A 19,565-nucleotide genomic window follows, 5' to 3' on the forward strand; every position below is an offset into this window, starting at 1 on the left:
AAATTCATGATAATCAAAACGTTGATCAACACCCCAAAGCTTGACAGTCATTATTACCTCTTCGTGGGTTGAGATTTTATTCCATAACGTTACACAGTTTTCCATATCTGTGGTTTTGATGCTGTTTTATGTCTGATGATTGTGTTAGATTACATGTGGAAGCATCTGTTGTTTCGGTTTCTTCTTCACTTGTGTTTTGTTAATTCTGTACAGAAGATGTGTAACAATGAAAACACAGATTCTCAGAGCACAAGTAGAGCTCAAATATATTTAGACTTTTTCTAATTATAAGTCAAGTAAACTTAAATGTCATTTTAAGTATTTTTCTGAGAAGTATATAAAGCACATTTCTGAGAAGTACATAAAAAGTAGACTGAAAGTATACTTTTCTATTTTTTTTTTAAAGAAGCATACTAATAGCACACTTGAATAAACTTCTTTTTTGTAAGGGCAGTCAGAAATATATATATGTAGTCGAGTCAGTAGAAATTATATGTCTAAAAAATGTTTAACAGCATCAGCCAAATAACAAAAGTGCTGGGTTGAGTACCAATACCAACATCTATCTCAAATAAAATATTATCCTCAAATGCATCAGTCGCCATTACAGTTGTATTACATCCCTAAATTAAATATAGAGCTAGAAAAGCCAAAAACACACACAATAGGAATGTCACTAAAGCTTTTGTTTGCACAGAACTGAATGGCAAGGTTTACTATATTTTTAATGAAAATTAATATGTGATATTTTTGTTTTTGTTAACTTATTTAGAAAAGAATGTCAACCAAATAATTTAATATATACTTCGACTTGGGAAAATTTGTGTTTTAATAAAGCATGATGTTACTATTGTCTTATTAGAGGCATTGTTCATTTATTTATTTATTACATCATGTGTCTAGAGATTGCCATTAAATAAAAAGAAATGCCAAAGCAGTAATGTAAAATATTTTTACTATTTAAAATAAGTTTTCTCTTTGAATATATTTTAAAATGTAATTTATTCCTGTGACGCAAAGCTGCATTTTTAGCATCATTACTCCAATACATCAATATCAATACGTTTCTTATTATTATCAATATTCAGAACATTTTAATGCTTAAATAAATTAAAAATAGTCAAAAATTCTGAAATATTATTAGAATTTCAAATAATTATTTTCAGTTTGAATATATGCTAAAATATAATTTATTCCTGTGATCAAAGCTGAATTTTCAGCATCATTATTCATCTTCAGTGTCACATGATCCTTCAGAAATCATTCTAATATGCTGATTTGCTGCTCATGAAACGTTTTGTTTATTTATATGTTTTGTTTATTTATACATACATTTATAATGTTACAAAATATTTCAATTTCAGATAAGTGCTGTTCTTCTGAACTTTCTATTCATCAAAGAAACCTGAAAAATTATACTCAGCTGTTTTTATAATAATAATAATTATTATTATAATAATAAATGTTTGTTAAGCAGCAAATCAGAATATTAGAATGATTTCTGAAGGATCATGTGACTGGAGGAATGATGCTAAAATGTCAGCTTTGAAATCACAGGAATAAATTACATTTTAAAATATATTCAAATAGAAAGCAGTTATTTTAAATAGTAAAAATATTTCAAAATGTAACTGTTTTTACTGTACTTTGGATCAAATAAATGCAGGCTTTTAAAACGACTTACTATTAAAAAATCGTACTTTTAAAAAACTTGTGATTGGTAGTGTGTCATTTTTATTATTTTTATTATTTTAATATGTCGTGTTAAACTAAATATAAAGTGTGAAATGCTGCTGTGGCATCTAGCTGAATCAAAATGATGTCTTTTACTTCCGTTTATTCATTTTAGTTTTCTTAGTTTTAGTTAACTATAATAACTCTGACATGGAATGAATATGAAGTGAGGCTCCTTAGTGATTTAATACAAATCTGCAAGTATGAAGAGAAAAAAAATCACTCATGTATTCATATTTCAATTTCAATGCTTACTAAAAGACAACATAAGATGTGAGTTGGGGAAATACATCAAACTGGTCAGAAACAGTCCTGCTTCTGAGACTTCAAAATTGAATTGAATTTACAACAAAACAAATAAAAACAGTATATGTAATATTTAATGTGTTTAATGTGAAAGGAAAACTAAATGGAAAAAGTGCAATAAATAATATATAAATGATGTTATAAGATTATTGTTTTAAACACATTTATGATTTTACCAACAAGAAATGTTTGGGGGAATATTCGTTCTGTCCAATGAGTGTAAACATTCATTATGTCTGTCAGACTGAAGACATTTCAGCAGTAATGTGACCAAAAATATTTAAGAACCATCATATCTGAAATAAGACTTTTTAAGGCCTTTTATTAGGAAAAGGTTATTTAAGACATGAAATAAAAGAAGACGCAGAGAGTCTATTAAAGAGAATGAAACTCCAACTGATTTATTTCAGACGTCATTCATCATTTGACTACATAATTATTAAATTAATTTATTACCAACCTATATGACATTATTTTACAAGTAATAACTGTAAATACAAAGTACTATGTATTTAATACATTTCATAAAAATACATTGTCAAATATCAAAATACTGAGACACACTGCAAAAAAAAAAAAAAACCTTAGATTTTTTGTCTTGTTTCCAGCCAAAATCTTATATCAATTTCTAAAAATCTTTACATCAAGAAGGATCTTCTAGATGAGTAAAAAATATTGTCTTGGTATTAGAAAAAAACAAGTCAAAATTAAGTGCACTTCCTTGAAACAAGCAAAATAATCTGCCAATACGGTAAGAAAATTAATCTTGCTTTCTGTTTGAAATAAGATTTTTTTTTCTTACCCCATTGGCAGATTATTAACTTGTTCTAAGCAAAAACTCACTTCATTTTGACTTTTTTTTTTTTCTTTTTTTCCTGAAAACAAGAAAATAATTTTTACTCATCTAGAAAATCCTTCTTGATTTAAGATGTTTTAGATATTTTAGCTGTAAACAAGACATTTTTTTGCAGTGCAGTGCTGAGATAGTATTAGTACTACTAATAATTTAGTGGAAATACAACAATCAGTTCTGAGACAAATACAGTGCTTTCCCAGCAGACACCTTGATGTCAAATATTAGTCAAGACTTCATCAAGATGATGTAAAATAATTTTAAATTCAGTTTAGACAGTATAGGAAGTTAAATCCCACACTGAAATTGGTTTAAAGTATATGTAGGCCAATATGTTTGACGTTAAATTTACAGCAAATCAATGTTATGTCAAGTTTTTGATGTCAGTTTGATTATTTTGACTAATGTTTTGTCTTTTCCACATCAATTGCCCACTAGGTTGTGTCTGGAATAACATATTAACCTGCCTAACAGAGTTATGAAGCACCAGGATGATCATCTGCATTCGGCAGAATGTGATCAAGCAGCTAGTAAGCTATTATTGAAGTAGTATTCCTAGGACTAGTATTCCATTGCTTGAACAGAACATGTGTTGTGATTGAACTATCATCATCCAAGCATTGCATTATGTCTTTCCAATCTCACTAAAACACTAATCACAAAATGCTCATTTGTATTTGCTAATACTCCATTAAGCACTTATGGCGCTTTTATATGGTAAGAACTTAATATACTTCCTGACTGATCTGCAATCTGAATTATCTGGGCCAGACTCTTTCACTTGCTCTCAAAAGACAAACATTGTTAGAGTAACTCCTACTGTAAAGTGTATTTTGACAGAAATGTTGTAGCTCACTAGTCTTTTAGTCGTGTTTAGGCTGTTTTTTTTTTAACAAATACACAGTTTATTTGATAGAAACTGTATAATACTCTATGGAATGAGGTCCAAACTCTGGGATTCAAAATCTAAATTTGGAAATAAAAAGAACATTTGAGTAAGTAGTGAAAGAGTGTAAAAAGCAAAAGCATGTATAACAACAATGTGTCAAATAGTTTGAAAAATTTGCTGACAATTTCCTCACCTTCAGGCCATTTAAGATGTGGATGAGTTTGTTTCTTCATCAGATTTGGATAAAAGAAGCATTTAATCACTTGCTCACCAATGGACCCTCTGCAGTGAATGGGTGCCGTCAGAATGAGAGTCCAAACAGCTGATAAAAACATCACAATAATCCACAAGTAATCCACACCACTCCAGTCCATCAGTTAACATCTGGAGAAGACAAAAGCTGTGCATTTGTGAGAAACAAATCCACAATTTAGATGTTTTAACGGTTGCTTCTGGCTTAAATATTAGTTCATAATCCATAATAACATTTCCTCCAGTGAAAAAGTCCATCTCCTGTTTTCTCTCACATCGAAATCCACCCACATATTTGCTTAATTTTTTAGCCTGATTCAGACCAGACCACTTTTCTTTCACTGGAGGAAGCATTATATTATGGATTATGGATTTGTATTTTTGCCAGAATTCCTCAGTGTTAAAATATGTTAACTATGGATTTGTTTCTTCCAAACACATGGCTTTTGTCTTCTCCAGATGTTAACTGATGGACTGGAGTGGTGTGGATTATTGTGATGTTTTTATCAGCTGTTTGGACTCTCATTCTGACGGCACCCATTCACTGCAGAGGATCCATTGGTGAGCAAGTGATGTTATGCTACCTTTCTTCACATCTGAGGAAGAAACAAACTCATCTACATCTTGAACAAGTGAATTTTCAGCAAACTTTCATTTTTGGGTGAACTACTCCTTTTAAAGCTGAAGGGGACCAAATGCAATTCTGAAATTTAAATCAAATCCTTAACTCACTGAAATAATGTTGATCACAGAATTTGTATTGAGAAAGCTGTATTAAAATCCAAAATAGAGGCACTTTTATTTTCTTTTGAACCCCTCTGTGTATCCTATGCAAAAGATAAAATGCATTAGAGAATTCTAATAATTATTATTAACATTATGTAATCAACGTTGTGACGATCATGGATGAAAGTGACAGTATTGCTGTTTGATTCCCAGGGAGTGCATGAACCTATTAATTCACTGTAAGTAGATTTGTCAAATGCATTCATGTAAATGTGTGCTGCTTTTCCAATTGAGTAAGTGTGAACAGTCAGATGAAGAACTCGTCTACTTGTGCATGTTGATGCTGTGAAGCCTGTGTCTCTGCTAGGATGCTCTTTGCGCTCTCGTCAGAGATCCACCGTGCCTCATCCAGGCCTTGTTGCAGGTCTCTATACACAGTCTCCAGAGCAGACGCTCCTAAAGCGGCCTGTGGCTTCACAGCGCAACCCGTGTCCACATTCGTCTCCGGCTCCTCCTCTTCCAGCCGGAGGCGGGATAGGGAGGTTTCAGAGGTGATCGCAGGCTCGTACCAGTTCACCGACAGGCCTGCGGGGCTGCTGCGCTGGGACGAGTAACAAGAGCTTCCCGGAGGAGAGCTGCAGGTGCCGTCTGACCCAGCGCTCTCCCTGCCGCACGCGCCTGACCTCACGCTGCGGGGACAGCGGTCCTCAGCCTGATCCTTCAGATGGGAGTTCCTCCAGCAGGGAGAGGTGGAAGGGGGTCTGGCAACCGCACAGTTCCTCAGCAGCATCCTGGGACAGCTCAGAGGAAACGCAGACCTCAGGAATCCTTGGGCTTGAGCTGGGGCTTTCACCTGCGGAGAAAAGCCATGCTTTATTATTACTGCAAGTTCTGCAACCTTAATTTAATATTTAGGAAAATTCTATCAAATTTTGTGATGCTAGCACAAAAAATGCACAGATGTTAAAGAAAAAGTCTCCCTCAAAACCACCAGCCTCCCCCATTATGCATAGCGATAATCAGTCATTTTCATAAGAATTACTTTTTTTTAAGTTTTGGAAGAACTGAGCCTAAAATGAACAGCGATATGGAGGAAATCCGCAAGCGCTCAGCCATATGTCCGGGGAACTTCTCAAAGTCACCGAACAGCTGACAAAACTAATGCAAGTTATAGAAGAGGTGAAACAACTGAAAGACATGATAAGTGCAAAAGACAAAATAATCAATGAACTCGAGAGAAGGCTCGATAACATTGAACAACACATGCAAATGTAATAATTACTGGCCTGACTATTAAACCTCTGTCTTATGCGAAAGCTGTTGTAAGTGGAAGCAATGTCAGTGAGGATGCGGAGAAAGCTGATTTGCAAACACTGGAAAGGCAAGTTCTTCAATTTTTGACAGAGAAGGATATACGCGTGGATCCGAAAACCATCTCGGCGTGCCATACTCTACCACGCAAAGACAAGACGAGGCCTGCTATTGTCATGCGCTTCGTAAGTCGGAAATACAAAAATTTAATACTGAGCCAAGGAAAAAAGTTGAGAGGAATAGCGGTGTATCTGAATGAGCATCTAACGCAGAAAATGGCAAACATTGCAAGAGAAGCCCGCACCCTGCGGAAAACTGTAAAAATGAAGGCGAAACTAATGCAAGTTATAGAAGAGGTGAAAAAACTGAAAGACATAAGGTCAAAAGACAAAATAATCAATGACTTAAAGAATTCCTATAACGCTTTCATGACTATACTTATTAATTCATATGATAAAAATTGTAAACAAATCAAAATCCGTGCTCAAACTGCGAAAATATCCTTTGATAACCCTTGGATGACAAATGAGTTGAAAAAAATTATCAGTATAGAATGTTTCTTAAAAAAAAGAACAGAAGATGCAGAGTGCAGATATAAAAAGTATAAAAATAAAGTTGTATCGATTATAAGAAAACAAAAAAAGGATTATTACACCAAATTGATAGATAAAAGTAAAGGCAGTATCAAAAACACGTGGGGTGTAATAAATACAGTCTTGCATAAAGGCAAGGCCAAAATTACTAATCCTGATTTTATAACCAAGAACAACTCAGATATATATGCGACAGAAGTAATTGCAAATGAATTCAATAATTATTTTGCAAACATGGGCTCCAATTTAGTACAACACTTCCCAGATGAAAACACTGATTGTAGTATTATTCCACATAGTGTTAACAGCATTTTCCTTGAGAGCATACAAGCGAGTGAAATTCTGAAAATTGTGCATGAATTTGCAAATGAAAAGTCAAATGATTATACTGATATGAACATGTCTTTGATAAAGCAAATTATAGACGTCATTGTTGATCCTTTTACTTATATTTGTAATTTGTCATTCACTATAGGGAAATTTCCAGAACGTATGAAAATAGCCAAAGTGGTTCCACTTTTCAAAAAAGGAAACAAAAATGATGTTTCGAATTACAGACCCATATCTCTGCTACCACAGTTGTCTAAAATTTTAGAAAGATTATTTGTGTTTAGATTAAAAAAAATATGGATAAAAATAAAACGTTAAATAATCATCAATATGGATTTCGTTCTAATCATTCAACTGCAACAGCAATTTTGGAACTGGTAGAAGAAATAACCAATGCTATGGATAAGAAACATGTTACTGTAAGTGTCTTTGTGGACTTGCAAAAACCATTTGACACCTTAGATCATGAAATATTATTGAGTAAACTATATAAATATGGTATAAGAGGCAAAGCTCATCAGTGGGTCAAAAGCTATTTAAAAGAAATACAGCAGTTTGTTGAAATCAATAACACAAAATCAAAAAATTGTCAAATAACTTGTGGTGTACCCCAGGGATCGGTACTAGGTCCAGTACTTTTTCTTCTTTATGTGAATGATATTGCAAATGTTTCTAATTTACTAAAATGCATTTTGTTTGCGGATGATACTACTTTATTTTATGCTGGCAAAAATATAAATGACGTATTACAAGTTGTAGAGTATGAGTTTGGGAAAATCATGAGATGGTTTAACGCAAATAGTTTGTCTTTAAATATTAGTAAGACAAAATGTATGATTTTTAGTTGTACAAATAAGGATTTTGATGCAGCATTGTCAGAACAAGGAGTACAGATTGAAAGGCCCCATGAATTTAAATTTTAGGTGTTTTGATTGATAAAGTATGTTTGCTTGTAAGAAAATTTGCTTAGAATTTTTTTTCAGAAGTTTGCTTGGAAGTTCGTTCGGAAGAAAATTAGTTTGTTCGGAAGTTCATTTTGGTAGTTCATGCATAAGGATGGAAGGAAGTTCGGAGGTTTGTTCAGAAGTTCATAAGGAAGAAAGTAAGTTTGTTCAAAAGTTCATTTGGATGTTTGTTCATTCGGAAGGAAGTTAGTTTGTTCAGAAGTTCATTTGGAAGTTCGTTCATAAGGGTGGAAGGAAGTTCGGAGGTTTGTTCAGAAGTTCGTAAGGAAGTTAGTTTATTCGGAAGTTGGTTCAAAAGAAAGGAAGTTTGTTCAGAAGTCAGGAAGGAAGGAAGAAAGGAAGTTTGTTCGTAAGGACGTTCTGAGGTTTGTTCAGAAGGAACAAAGGAAGAAAAGTTCGTAAAGTTTGTTTGGAAGGATGTTTGTTCATTCGGGAAGATCATTCAGAAGTTCACTTGGAAGTTTGTTCGTTCATAAGGAAGTTTGTTCATAAGGAAAGCAGTTCATTTGGAAGTCCGTTCAGAAGTATGGAAGGAAGTTCGGAAGTTTGTTAAGAAGTATGTTCACTTGTAAGAAAGTTTGCTTGAAAGTTTGTTTGAAAGTTTATTTGGAAGTTCACTTGGAAGTTCATTCGGAAGTTCATTTAAAAGTTTGTTTATAAGGGTGGAAGGAAGTTTGGAGGTTCATTCAGAAGTTTTTTTGGAAGTTCGTTCATTTGTTAATAAGGTAGGAAGTTTGTTCATAAGTCAGAAGTGAAGAAAGGAAGGGAGAATGTTTTTTCGTAAAGTTTGTTTGAAAGGATGTTTGTTCATTCGGGAAGATTGTTAAGAAGTTTGCTTGGAGGTTTGTTTGGAAGTTCGTTCAGAAGGAAGTTTGTTCATAGGTAAGGAAGGAAGTTTGTTTGGAAGCCTGTTCAGAATTTTGGAAGGAAGTTTGGAAGTTTGTTTAGAAATACATTCGCCTGTAAGAAGGTTTGCTTGGAAGTTTGTTCAGAAGTTTGCTTGAAAGTTCATTTAGAAGGAAGTTTGTTTGGAAGCTCATTTGGAAGTTTGTTCATAAGGGTGGAAGGAAGTTCGGAGATTGGTTCAGAAGTTCATGAGGAAGGAAGTTCATTTGGAAGTCGGTTCAGAGGTTTGGAAGTTTGTTTAGCTTGTAAGAAAGTTTGCTTGAAAGTTTGTTCGAAAGTTCATTTGGAAGTTCATTCATAAGGGTGGAAGGAAGTTCGGATGTACGTTCAGAAGTTTGTAAGGAAGAAAGTTGGTTGGAAGTTTGTTCGTAAGAAAGGAAGTTTGGAAGTTCATTCAGAAGTTCACTTGGAAGGTCGTTCGTAAGTTTGTTCATTCAGAAGGAAGTTTGTTTAGAAGTTCACTTAAAAGTTTGTTTATAAAGGTGGAAGGAAGTTCAGAGGTCCATTCAGAAGTTTGTTCAAAAGGAAGGAATTTTGTTTGGAAGTTTGTTCATTTGTTAATAAGGTAGGAAGTTTGTTTGGACGTTTGTTCATAAGTTTGCTTAAAAGGAAGGAAGAAAGTTTTTAGTAAAGTTTGTTTGAAAGGATGTTTGTTCATTCGGGAAGATTGTTAAAAAGTTGCCTTCGAGGTTTGTTTGGAAGTTTGCTTGGAAGTTCGTTCAGAAGGAAGTTTGTTCGTAAGGAAGGAAGTTTGTTTGGAAGCCTGTTCAGAATTTTGGAAGGAAGTTCGGGAAGTTTGTTTAGAAATACATTCGCCAGTAAGAAGGTTTGTTTGGAAGTTTATTCAGAAGTTTGCTTGAAAGTTCATTTAGAAGGAAGCTAGCTTGTTCGGAAGTTCATTTGGAAGGTAGTTTGGAGGTTCATAAGGAAGAACATTTGTTCAGAAGTTTGTTTGTAAGTTCGTTCAGATATTCGCTTGGAAGTTCATTCATTCAGAAGAAAGTTAGTTTGTTTGGAAGTTCATTCAAAAGGAAGGAAGAAAGTTTGGATATTCGTTCATAAGGAAGGAAATTTGTTTGGAAGTTTGTTCATAAGACAGGAAGAAAGGAAGGAAGGAAGTTTGTTCGTAAGGCAGTTTGGCAGTTTGTTCAGAAGGAAGGAAGGAAGAAAATTTGTTCGTAAAAAAGGAAGTTTGAAAGTTCATTCAGAAGTTCACTTGGAAGGTCGTTCGTAAGTTTGTAAGTTTGTTCATTCAGAAGTTTGTTTGTTTAGAAGTTCACTTAAAAGTTTGTTTATAAGAGTGGAAGGAAGTTCAGAGGTTCATTCAGAAGTTTGTTCAAAAGGAAGGAATTTTGTTTGGAAGTTTGTTCATTTGTTAATAAGGTAGGAAGTTTGTTTGGACGTTTGTTCATAAATCAGGAAGGAAATGGAAGTTTGTTTGTTTGTAAGGAAGTTCAGAAGTTTGCTTAAAAGGAAGGAAGAAAGTTTTTAGTAAAGTTTGTTTGAAAGGATGTTTGTTCATTCGGGAAGATTGTTAAAAAGTTGCCTTCGAGGTTTGTTTGGAAGTTTGCTTGGAAGTTCGTTCAGAAGGAAGTTTGTTTGGAAGCCTGTTCAGAATTTTGGAAGTAAGTTCGGAAGTTTGTTTAGAAGTACATTAGCCTGTAAGAAGGTTTGCTTGGAAGTTTATTCAGAAGTTTGCTTGAAAGTTCATTTAGAAGGAAGCTAGCTTGTTCGGAAGTTCATTTGGAAGTTCGTTCATAAGATGGAAGGTAGTTTGGAGGTTCATAAGGAAGAAAATTTGTTCAGAAGTTTGTTTGGAAGTTCATTCAGAAGAAAGTTAGTTTGTTTGGAAGTTCATTCAAAAGGAAGGAAGAAAGTTTGGATATTTGTTCATAAGGAAGGAAGTTTGTTTGGAAGTTTGTTCATAAGACAGGAAGAAAGGAAGGAAGGAAGTTTGTTCGTAAGGCAGTTTGGCAGTTTGTTCAGAAGGAAGGAAGGAAGAAAGTTTGTTAGTAAATTTTGTTTGGAAGGATGTTTGTTCATTCAAGAAGATTGTTCAGAAGTTCTCTTAGAAAAGTTTGTTTGGAAGTTCGTTCAAAAGTTTGGAAGGAAGTTCAGATGTTTGTTCGCAAGGAAGGAAATTTGTTTGGAAATTTGCTTGCAAGTACATTCGGAAGTTTGTTCATAAGGAAAAAAGGAATAAAGTCTTTCCATTCAGAAGTATGGAAGGAAGTTTGGTCGGAAGGAAGGGAGGAATTGTATCTCACAATTGCAACTGTCATAACTGTAAGAAAAAAAGTCACTTTTTTAGTGGAAATAGGGTTACATACATTTTTTCTTCTTTTTACCTTAAAAATAATATTGTATAACAAGATAAATTTACAATATGGCATCCATGCCTATAGCCAGTGATGGTGTCCACATACGCATTCACACTAGTGAGTTTTAGCAAACTTTAGACAACAATCTGCTCAAAACTCCTGCTGAATATTAATGAGATGCCACATATGTCTGGTGAATGCAGTTGAACTGCTCTTAGATGCAGGATCTGGAGAAACACTCTGTGGATAGTTTCAGATTCCAGCAGTGTGGTGGAAAGTCATGTGGTGGAAAAGATGCGGTCATCTCCAGCAACACATGGAGGTCTAACACAGAGAGGGGCCTTCCAGTGGAGCTGTGGCTACAAGATCACTATAAATTAAAGCCTCCATCTATCCATGATTACTCTGTCAGTGCTGAGACATCATTACAGATATCACGGACTTGTGTGGCATAACACTGAACACACATCTGAACAACACAGATCAGGAAAATACAATAAGGGGAATACAAATAAATAAATGTTTATATAATGAACTTAAGGAAACAAGGGGATTGCTAGAAATAAAATAGAAATAAAGATAGTTCACACAAAACTGAAAATTCTGTCATCATTTACTTTAAACATGAACGACTTACTTTCCTCTGTGAAACACAAAAGAAGATATTTTGATCTCTTTTGTCTAAATGGTAACTTACCAACATTCTTCAAAATGTCTTGCTGTATTGTAAAATAGCTGCATTGTATAAAGTGCTGTAGAAATAAAGGTGATTTTGGACTAAGACTTATCTACTATGTAAAAGTTGAAAAAAAAACAGGATTTGCTTTAAAAAAAATACATGATAGGACCAATTGATTCTAAATTCAAAAGGCTTGAAACAAATAAAACACAGCCTATTTATACTTTGTAGATAAACCATGTGGTTCAAATGTGTAATACAACACAATCATACACTGATGATATTTTTCAGGGAATGCAGAGGCTTCTGTTGGCTTTGTGAAGGAAAAGAAAGACTTTTAAAGACCTTTTTAAGACCAGTCAAATAATAGAAAGGGGACAGAAATAAAATTGATCAAAATGTTTTTATGACTAGAAGAAAAAGAACAAATATTTGTCAATTGGGTCAGAAAAATGAAGTTGCTTTTCTTTTGAAAAGGTCTTTTTTCTGACCCTTAAAAATAAATTTCTCAGACTTCATGTCTTCATTTTGCATCTCAAGTTAATGTATCTTGAATTAAGGATGTTTAAATATTCATGCTAGAAAACAAGATAACAATTCTGAGGAAGATTTTAGAATTTTAGAAATATTATTTAACACCTTTTAAGGCCTTGATTTGTGGTGGGGTGAACTGAGACTTTTTAAGACCTTTTAAACCCAGCACTGACCTTGATATCAATTTGACATCAAATATTATTCAAGACTTGATCAAAATGCTGTAATATAATTTTATATTCAGTTGGGACGTCAGTTTCTTTCAGTGGTAATTAGGTGAAAAACCACACTGAAATATGTTTGATGTTCAGTTTACATCAAATCGACGTCATGTCAAATCTTTGATGTCAGTTTGATTTGCATATTTGACCTGTTTTATTTAGCTGAGATACAACTATTTGAAAATCTGGAATCTGAGGGTGCAAAAAAAATCACCTTAAAGTTGTCCAAATTTAGTTCTTAGCAATGCATATTACTAATCAAATAATTTTATTATTTATGTTAGAGAGAGATTTACCAAATATCTTTATGGAACATTATCATTACTTAATATCCAAATGATTTTTGGCATAAAAGAAAAATCGATAATTTTGACCCACACAATGGATTTTCGGTTATTGCTACCAATATACCCAAGGTCACATATATCTGCCAATACAGGACCAGAAACAAGTTTATTTCTCTGACCCCAGATGTTTGTTCTTGTTTTAGGCATATACTCACTTCATTTTGTCATTTCATTTTTGCCAAGACGCCATATTTTTATTTTGCATCTTGAGTAAATGTATCTTGATGCATCTTAAGGATGTTCAGATATGTACTGGAAAACAAAACAATGGCACTACATGCAACATTTATTGACATAACTTTTAACTAGAGCTCTTTTGAGGACTTAATTTGTGAAAAGGTTAAATTTTAACTTTAAACACTGTTTAAAGACCAAGTAAAGAAGATGTAATGAATAAATGAAAAGGGACACAAAGAAATTAATCAAAATTAAGTGAGTTTATGAACAAAACACAACTAAATGTCTGTGAATAGGGTGAGAAAAATGACAAAAATACTGAGGAAGATATTTTGCATTGCATGAACGTAAGACTTTCTGATTTAAGACCTTGTGAAAATGTAAATTAAGACTTTTAAAGGGGTCATTGGATGCAAAACTCACTGTTACATGTTTGAACATTGTGTGTTGGCAGTCTGTGAACACAACCACCCTACAATGATAAAATTCCACCCAGTGGTATTTTTTTAATCTTTAAAAGTACTATCCCCTTTTTAAAATTAGATCATTCTCAGCTTCTGTGGGTGTGACGACACACAGACAGAGGCCCCTCCCACGATAGTTGATTGACATGAGCGCCTTACCTTAGCCCCGCCCTCACCGAGCTGAAACAGTCCAACTCCGATTACTATTGTAATAATAAACCATAATAATGAACATAGCAGTCTTCATTTACTCCCGACATCTGAGCTGCTGAAGATGCAGAGGATTAATATTACTTTCGTTTTTGAAAGGACAGCACCAATCCCGATCTACATATGCGTCTATGTTCGTGTGAATCATTCGTGATGCAGCTTTACCCACAGCAGAAGTGAGTATAAAGGTTTTTTATACATCTTTGCAAATGGCCTTTCTTAATAATGTGCTAACTAGCAAGTTTCACAGCTAAACGTGGTTAAATGCGGCTAAAGTAAACATTACGGCTCATAATCCCATGCAGAGAGGGGCGGGGCGAGCAGAGCTCATTAGCATTTAAAGGAACATGCAACAGAATAGCTCACTCTAAAAAGGGCTGATTTTGACAAAGTATAAAGAGTGTTTTTTACACTACTATTGAGAAATTTTAACCAAAGTATGTTATGGACTTCGCATTAAGATTAAAGAATCATATCAACTTGTGGAAAATGGGCATCCAATGACCCCTTTAAGACCTGCACAAACCCTACTATGACTGTTCACTAAAAAAGTACACATAGAAACCAGAGCACATTTCCTGTGACCTACTTGAAAGAGCATCTTGTTTCCATCCAGGTCTTCGGTGTGCCATCGGCTGGCGCTGATGGGTGAGCAGGTGTTGGGCAGTAAGGGCACGAGCTGTCCGATCTCCCCTACCCTGAACTGCAGCACGGTGGAGTAACACGGCTCCACTCGCACCCCGGGCGCGAGCTGCTTGATGGCCAGCTGTAGGCTGAAGCCTGCTTCTGTGAGCAACGTAAACCAGCAAAAGCCCGTCTTCTGCTCCTCTGCCCTCCTCTGCAGCACCGTCTCATATAAACGCACAGTGTCCTCAAAGTTATCATAGGTGCTGTGCAAAGTCACCCGCACCACCTCCCCTCCGTAGTGCACCGGCCGCACGCCCCACAACGGCATCCCCGCGCCCAGGCTATAGAAGTCCCGGCTGGGCAGGAGGTAGGGCTTCAGCAGGGTGCTGGATGAGGTGCTCAGCTCTCCGCTGCTACAGCTCTCAGTGTGGTGGTACTGCCACGGCGGACACTGCAGGAAGTCCAGTACTCTGAGAATACGCTCCTCTCCATAGGACTCGTGTAAGAATATAGTGACGGCGTGTGAGGGGTGGCCAGCTGCAGGGCGCTGGTTAGCTCTGGTGTAGTCATGAACAGGACAGGCCCGCTCGGACACGTGGAAGAGGCGCAGACCGGGACGGACCCACTTGAGCAGGTGGTCCAGAGTGTGCTGGAGGAGCAGCGAGGCGCCGGGGTTGGTGAGCAGGTGCATGGTGAGCAGAAGGAGCTCCTGACCCGGGACGCCCGAGAGGTCAGCTGAACAAAGGGCAGAGAAAACGACAGACAAGGGGGTGAGAAAAAATCAAATCACAGATGGCAGAGCAAGCCTAATGGTTGATAGTACATGAAATAATGAAAATGGACTTACTGCTACTGCAGGACATTTTACTGCAGTCAGATCTACAAAAAAGAAAAAAACATACTTGTTATAATGGATGTAATGCTGTTTTAAATGATGTCCATAAAAAAGAGGTATCATTTGAAATATTACAGAGAATTTATCTAACGAATCATTTGAATTTTTCAAATTAAGACAACAAAACCAGTTTTTAAATTAAGATTTATACATAATCTGACAGTTGAATAAATACGTTTTTCAATGATATATGGTTTGTTAGGATAGAACAATATTTGGCATATTTGTCTATTTAAACAACTGGAATCTGAGGGTGACAAAAAAAATCTAAATACTGAGAAAATTGCCTTTAAAGTTGTCCAAATGAAGTTCTTAGCAATGCATATTACTAATCAAAAATTAAGTTTTGATATATTTACGGTAAGAAATTACAAAATATCTTCATGGAACATGATATTTACTTAATATCCTAATGATTTTTACCATAAAAGAAAAATCAGTAATTTTGACCCATACGATGTATTGTTGGCTATTGCTACAAATATACCCGTGATACTTAAGACTGGTTTTGTGGTCCAGGGTCACATATATTTAAATATGTCATCATACCATTGATACCATTGACTCTACAAGATATCGATATGATTCTAAAAATACAATTTATTTTATTTTAGTTGCTTAGGCAACTATTGCATCCGTTGGCTTTCTTCTTCTTCTTCTTCTTCTTCTTCTTCTGCTCTGGAAGTCTATGGCAGCCCATAGAACTACTTGTAGGAAAGTTATGAAATTTGGCACACAGTCTCTAACCCAAACTCTCTAGCGCCACCACTTTCATTCATGTTTATGCTAATAACTTTTGAACCATAAGATCTAGAATAAGAAGAATTTTTTTTTTTCTGAATCCTTGGCTCATGCTGAGTTGACTCCAAAATTTTAAATTCGTAAGGTCAAGTTTTTTTTTTGAAAACTAGACAGTTTATCTGATTTTCACCAAAATTACCTCAGATCATCTTTAGACCATGCTGGCAAAAAGTTATGGAATTCAAGTTGATTAGTCAAACTGTTCTCGAATAACGCACAAACGAACCTGATGAAGAGCTTGCAAAAATGGATGTGAGGCTATATCTCCATAACGGTTTGGCATATTGAGACCAAACTTGGTTTGTGTTATAAAAAACATGACATGAGGCTACCTTCACAGTTTCAGCACAGCGCCACCTAGTGGTCAAGAGATATGAAAATGGCTGTTTTTGCTTATAATTGGGTTTGGCCAAAAATCACAAAGCTCGGTCTCTTTAGATTTTAGATTTGGAGGAGCATGCCAAGTCAAGCCATACCTAATTTGTGCATGTCAGTCATTTTGAATGTTGGCCATTTTGAATTTTGTCGTAAAATGCTATATTTTATGAACGCATCACAGTATCATTCCGAAACTTGTTATGTGTCTCCGGCACCATGCTCTGTTAGCACTCAAAATGTTTGGGTTATAAAAATTAAAAAGAAATAAAAAAAATGCTAATAACATTTGATTAAATCAGCCAATTGTAATGAATTGTAATGCCTACTGTAATGTAGTGATATATTCTCAATTTATTGCCTGGGTTTTGCCATAGTCAACCAAACTTCCGGCCCTCCATTTTTATTTATGTTGAAAACCTAATTTTTCGAACTCCTCCTAGACTATTGGTCCAATTTTCACCAAATCTGTCTCCGATCATTTTCAGACCATACTGACAAAAAGTTAAGGATTTCTTGTCAGTATTTGAGACAGTTATTGTTTAACCCTGCTCCTGGAGACCCACTCTCCTGGAAAGTTTATTTCCAACCTGCTGCAGCACACCTGATTGCAATTTTCAAGCCTGAACGTCCTGACCGCCATTTTGATTTATGTTTTGATTTATGATTTATGTAGTGCCTGGCCCCTCAATTGCTGTGTGTTGCATATTTAGATTTTGATTTCAGTGCAACATACGTGTTTCATAAAATATTCTATTAAAATTAAACATTCTGACCTATCCTTGTTAATATATATCCCTTTAACTGATATCTCTAGGGTACGGTTGAGGTAATGATGATAGGGAAAATATCTATCAAAAGGAAGAGATGAGAGAGCACTCTTTCCACAGCTATACTCATCTCTGTGTCTGCTGTTTCCATGGAGGGATGGGAATTTCCAGTTTTTGTAGTTTACAAACTACAGTCAGTCACACAGAAGGGAGATTGGTGCTGGTCAGTCATCAGATAATAGGGTCAAACAAGCAATCAAGGAAGCAGGGATGAAACCATAAAGTTGTTGTGAACAGGGTAGAGGGTAAAGAACAGAAATATAGCAAAATATATGAGATATGCAGAAATGTTTATTTATAATAATTATCCAAATCAAGCGTGACCATATGGTTGATATGTCAATAAAAAACACGGTAAAGCATATGCATTGCCATACTGCGATATATATTATACAGACACTTAAAATATTTATATATATATATTTTAACTTTGTGGACCCTGAAGGTTATAAGATGTATCCAAGAGACTAATAAAGGTAAAGGAATGTTTATTAATGCAAAATAACTCATGAAATAGTTCTCTGAATTTAAAATGATATTTACCATGGACTGACATCTCAACCGTACAGTGGAGTTTTGTAAAAAACATAATTCGAAAAAAAAGTGCTTGAGGCTATTTATTAGATGTCTACTAATTAGAATTTTTAAAAATCATAAGCTCCTTTTAGGGGTGAAAGTGAATTAATTTATTTTAAATGATTAAAAACGTCTTGCTAAAATGGGTAAAACCTTTTAGTGGCAAAAGATTTAAAATGACAATTAATTAGTATTTTGTGGAAAACATGCTCTGGAGTATTTAATCTATGATTCTGGTTATAAATATGCCTGACAAGATTTTTTTTTTTTTTGGTCATCAGCTTGGTTTATTCTATAAGCAAAAGTGCTATTGTAACCTAAAGATCCTTAAACTTATGTATTTTCATTCACATCCCTAAAGAGAATTTATTTCTTTAATGGTTATAGTCAGTGTTGGGGAAAATTACTTTTAAAAGTAATGCATTACAATTTTAAGTTACTTCCGAAAAAAGTAACTAATTACCTTACTTAGTTACTTTTTATTGAAAGTAATGCGTTACGTTACTTTTGCTTTACTTTTTGAATCTGGGCAGGGCTTGCTTGTTTGTTTTTAATATAAAAAGTTCTATTTTTGGCAAATGTAAAAGCTATTTCACACCAAAAGCCTTAGGCTTAGAGAAAAGTAAATTGACGTCTGTACAGTAGACCGCAGAAGAAAAAATGTCAACTCTTCAGCAATAAAAAAAGGAAAACAAATGTTAGATTATCCAGAGTAATTTTTGCTTATTAGTATGGATGAATTGGATCATAGGTCGGCAGCAAAGACATTGCTTAATAAAATGGGATTAAATACATAAAGGGTAGGCTATTTGTATTATTTAACATATTTAATTATAGCAGGTTTGATTTGAACTGTGTTTTTATTCATTTTGAAGAACACTGTATCTGTTTTTTGAGTAAGTGAGATGAATTAATGCATGTTCACATTTATTCTAGAACTAAAGTAACATCTTACTCACAATTTCTCTCAACATGGGAACAGGAGAGCTTTTAATCAATAAATGAGGGAAAAAACGAACTGGCCTAACTTATTTGAAAAGTAACTCAGATATTTTCTTGTCAATTAAAGAGTAATGCGTTACTTTAGTTACTTGTAAAAACTATTATTACTAAATTGCGTTACTTGTTATGCGTTACCCCCAACACTGTTTATAGTCCTTCACCACTTGGTAGGTTGCATACAAATAAATAATAAATAGCTGTCTGATTTAGATTATGTATCTTAATCCACATTCAGTGGCGCGTATTTGAAGATCAAAAGTTGTTTGTAATGTTACAGTGTATCGTTTGTTGCTTACGTCATAAAGCTTTCGGCACTCACTGTTACTATGTTTCTCCCCCTTAGAGACGCAAACAAAAGTGAGCTGATGTTTAGCTTTTCCCGCTAACTCACCCCGCGGTCTCCGCGCCCGAGTCCGCCGTCTCATCCTCCGTTCTGCTACTCGTGAAGCGAAGCGGTTGTCGGAGCATAATCTGCCTTTACTTGAGGGCAAAAGGCGCTTTGAACATGCTTCAGATCTTCGCTTTGGCTCGCGGTATAAACCCCGTTTGCTTTCGCTGGAGTCCAGTTGACGCTGACTGACGTCACTTCATCCTCTATAATTTATGATGATGATCAGAGGGACTCTAAAACTAAGAATCTG

At 34.9% G+C, this 19,565-nt stretch overlaps 1 protein-coding gene across 1 annotated transcript; it reads right to left on the bottom strand.

Annotated features, from left to right (window-relative positions):
* Positions 1 to 4,895: 4,895 nt before the first annotated feature.
* fam124b (family with sequence similarity 124B) lies at positions 4,896 to 19,565 on the bottom strand. Its single transcript, XM_073818300.1, has 4 exons — positions 19,316 to 19,565; positions 15,293 to 15,324; positions 14,408 to 15,180; positions 4,896 to 5,613 (listed from the first exon to the last, which is right to left on the bottom strand). The coding sequence occupies exons 1-4, from the start codon at positions 19,390 to 19,392 to the stop codon at positions 5,068 to 5,070; spliced, it is 1,428 nt and encodes a 475-aa protein (XP_073674401.1). The 5' UTR covers positions 19,393 to 19,565; the 3' UTR covers positions 4,896 to 5,067.

Source organism: Garra rufa, chromosome 14, assembly GCF_049309525.1.
Source record: "Garra rufa chromosome 14, GarRuf1.0, whole genome shotgun sequence".
In the NCBI taxonomy this organism is placed as follows: Eukaryota; Metazoa; Chordata; class Actinopteri; order Cypriniformes; family Cyprinidae; genus Garra; species Garra rufa.

Excerpts from the sequence above, each read along its gene's own strand:
- fam124b (XM_073818300.1), bottom strand. The coding sequence starts at position 19,392 with ATGCTCCGACAACCGCTTCGCTTCACGAGTAGCAGAACGGAGGATGAG. Across the intron at positions 15,325-19,315 it reads TCGGGCGCGGAGACCGCGGG|ATCTGACTGCAGTAAAATGT; the intron begins GTGAGTTAGCGG and ends TCTTTTTTGTAG. Across the intron at positions 15,181-15,292 it reads TAAAATGTCCTGCAGTAGCA|CTGACCTCTCGGGCGTCCCG; the intron begins GTAAGTCCATTT and ends CCCTTTGTTCAG.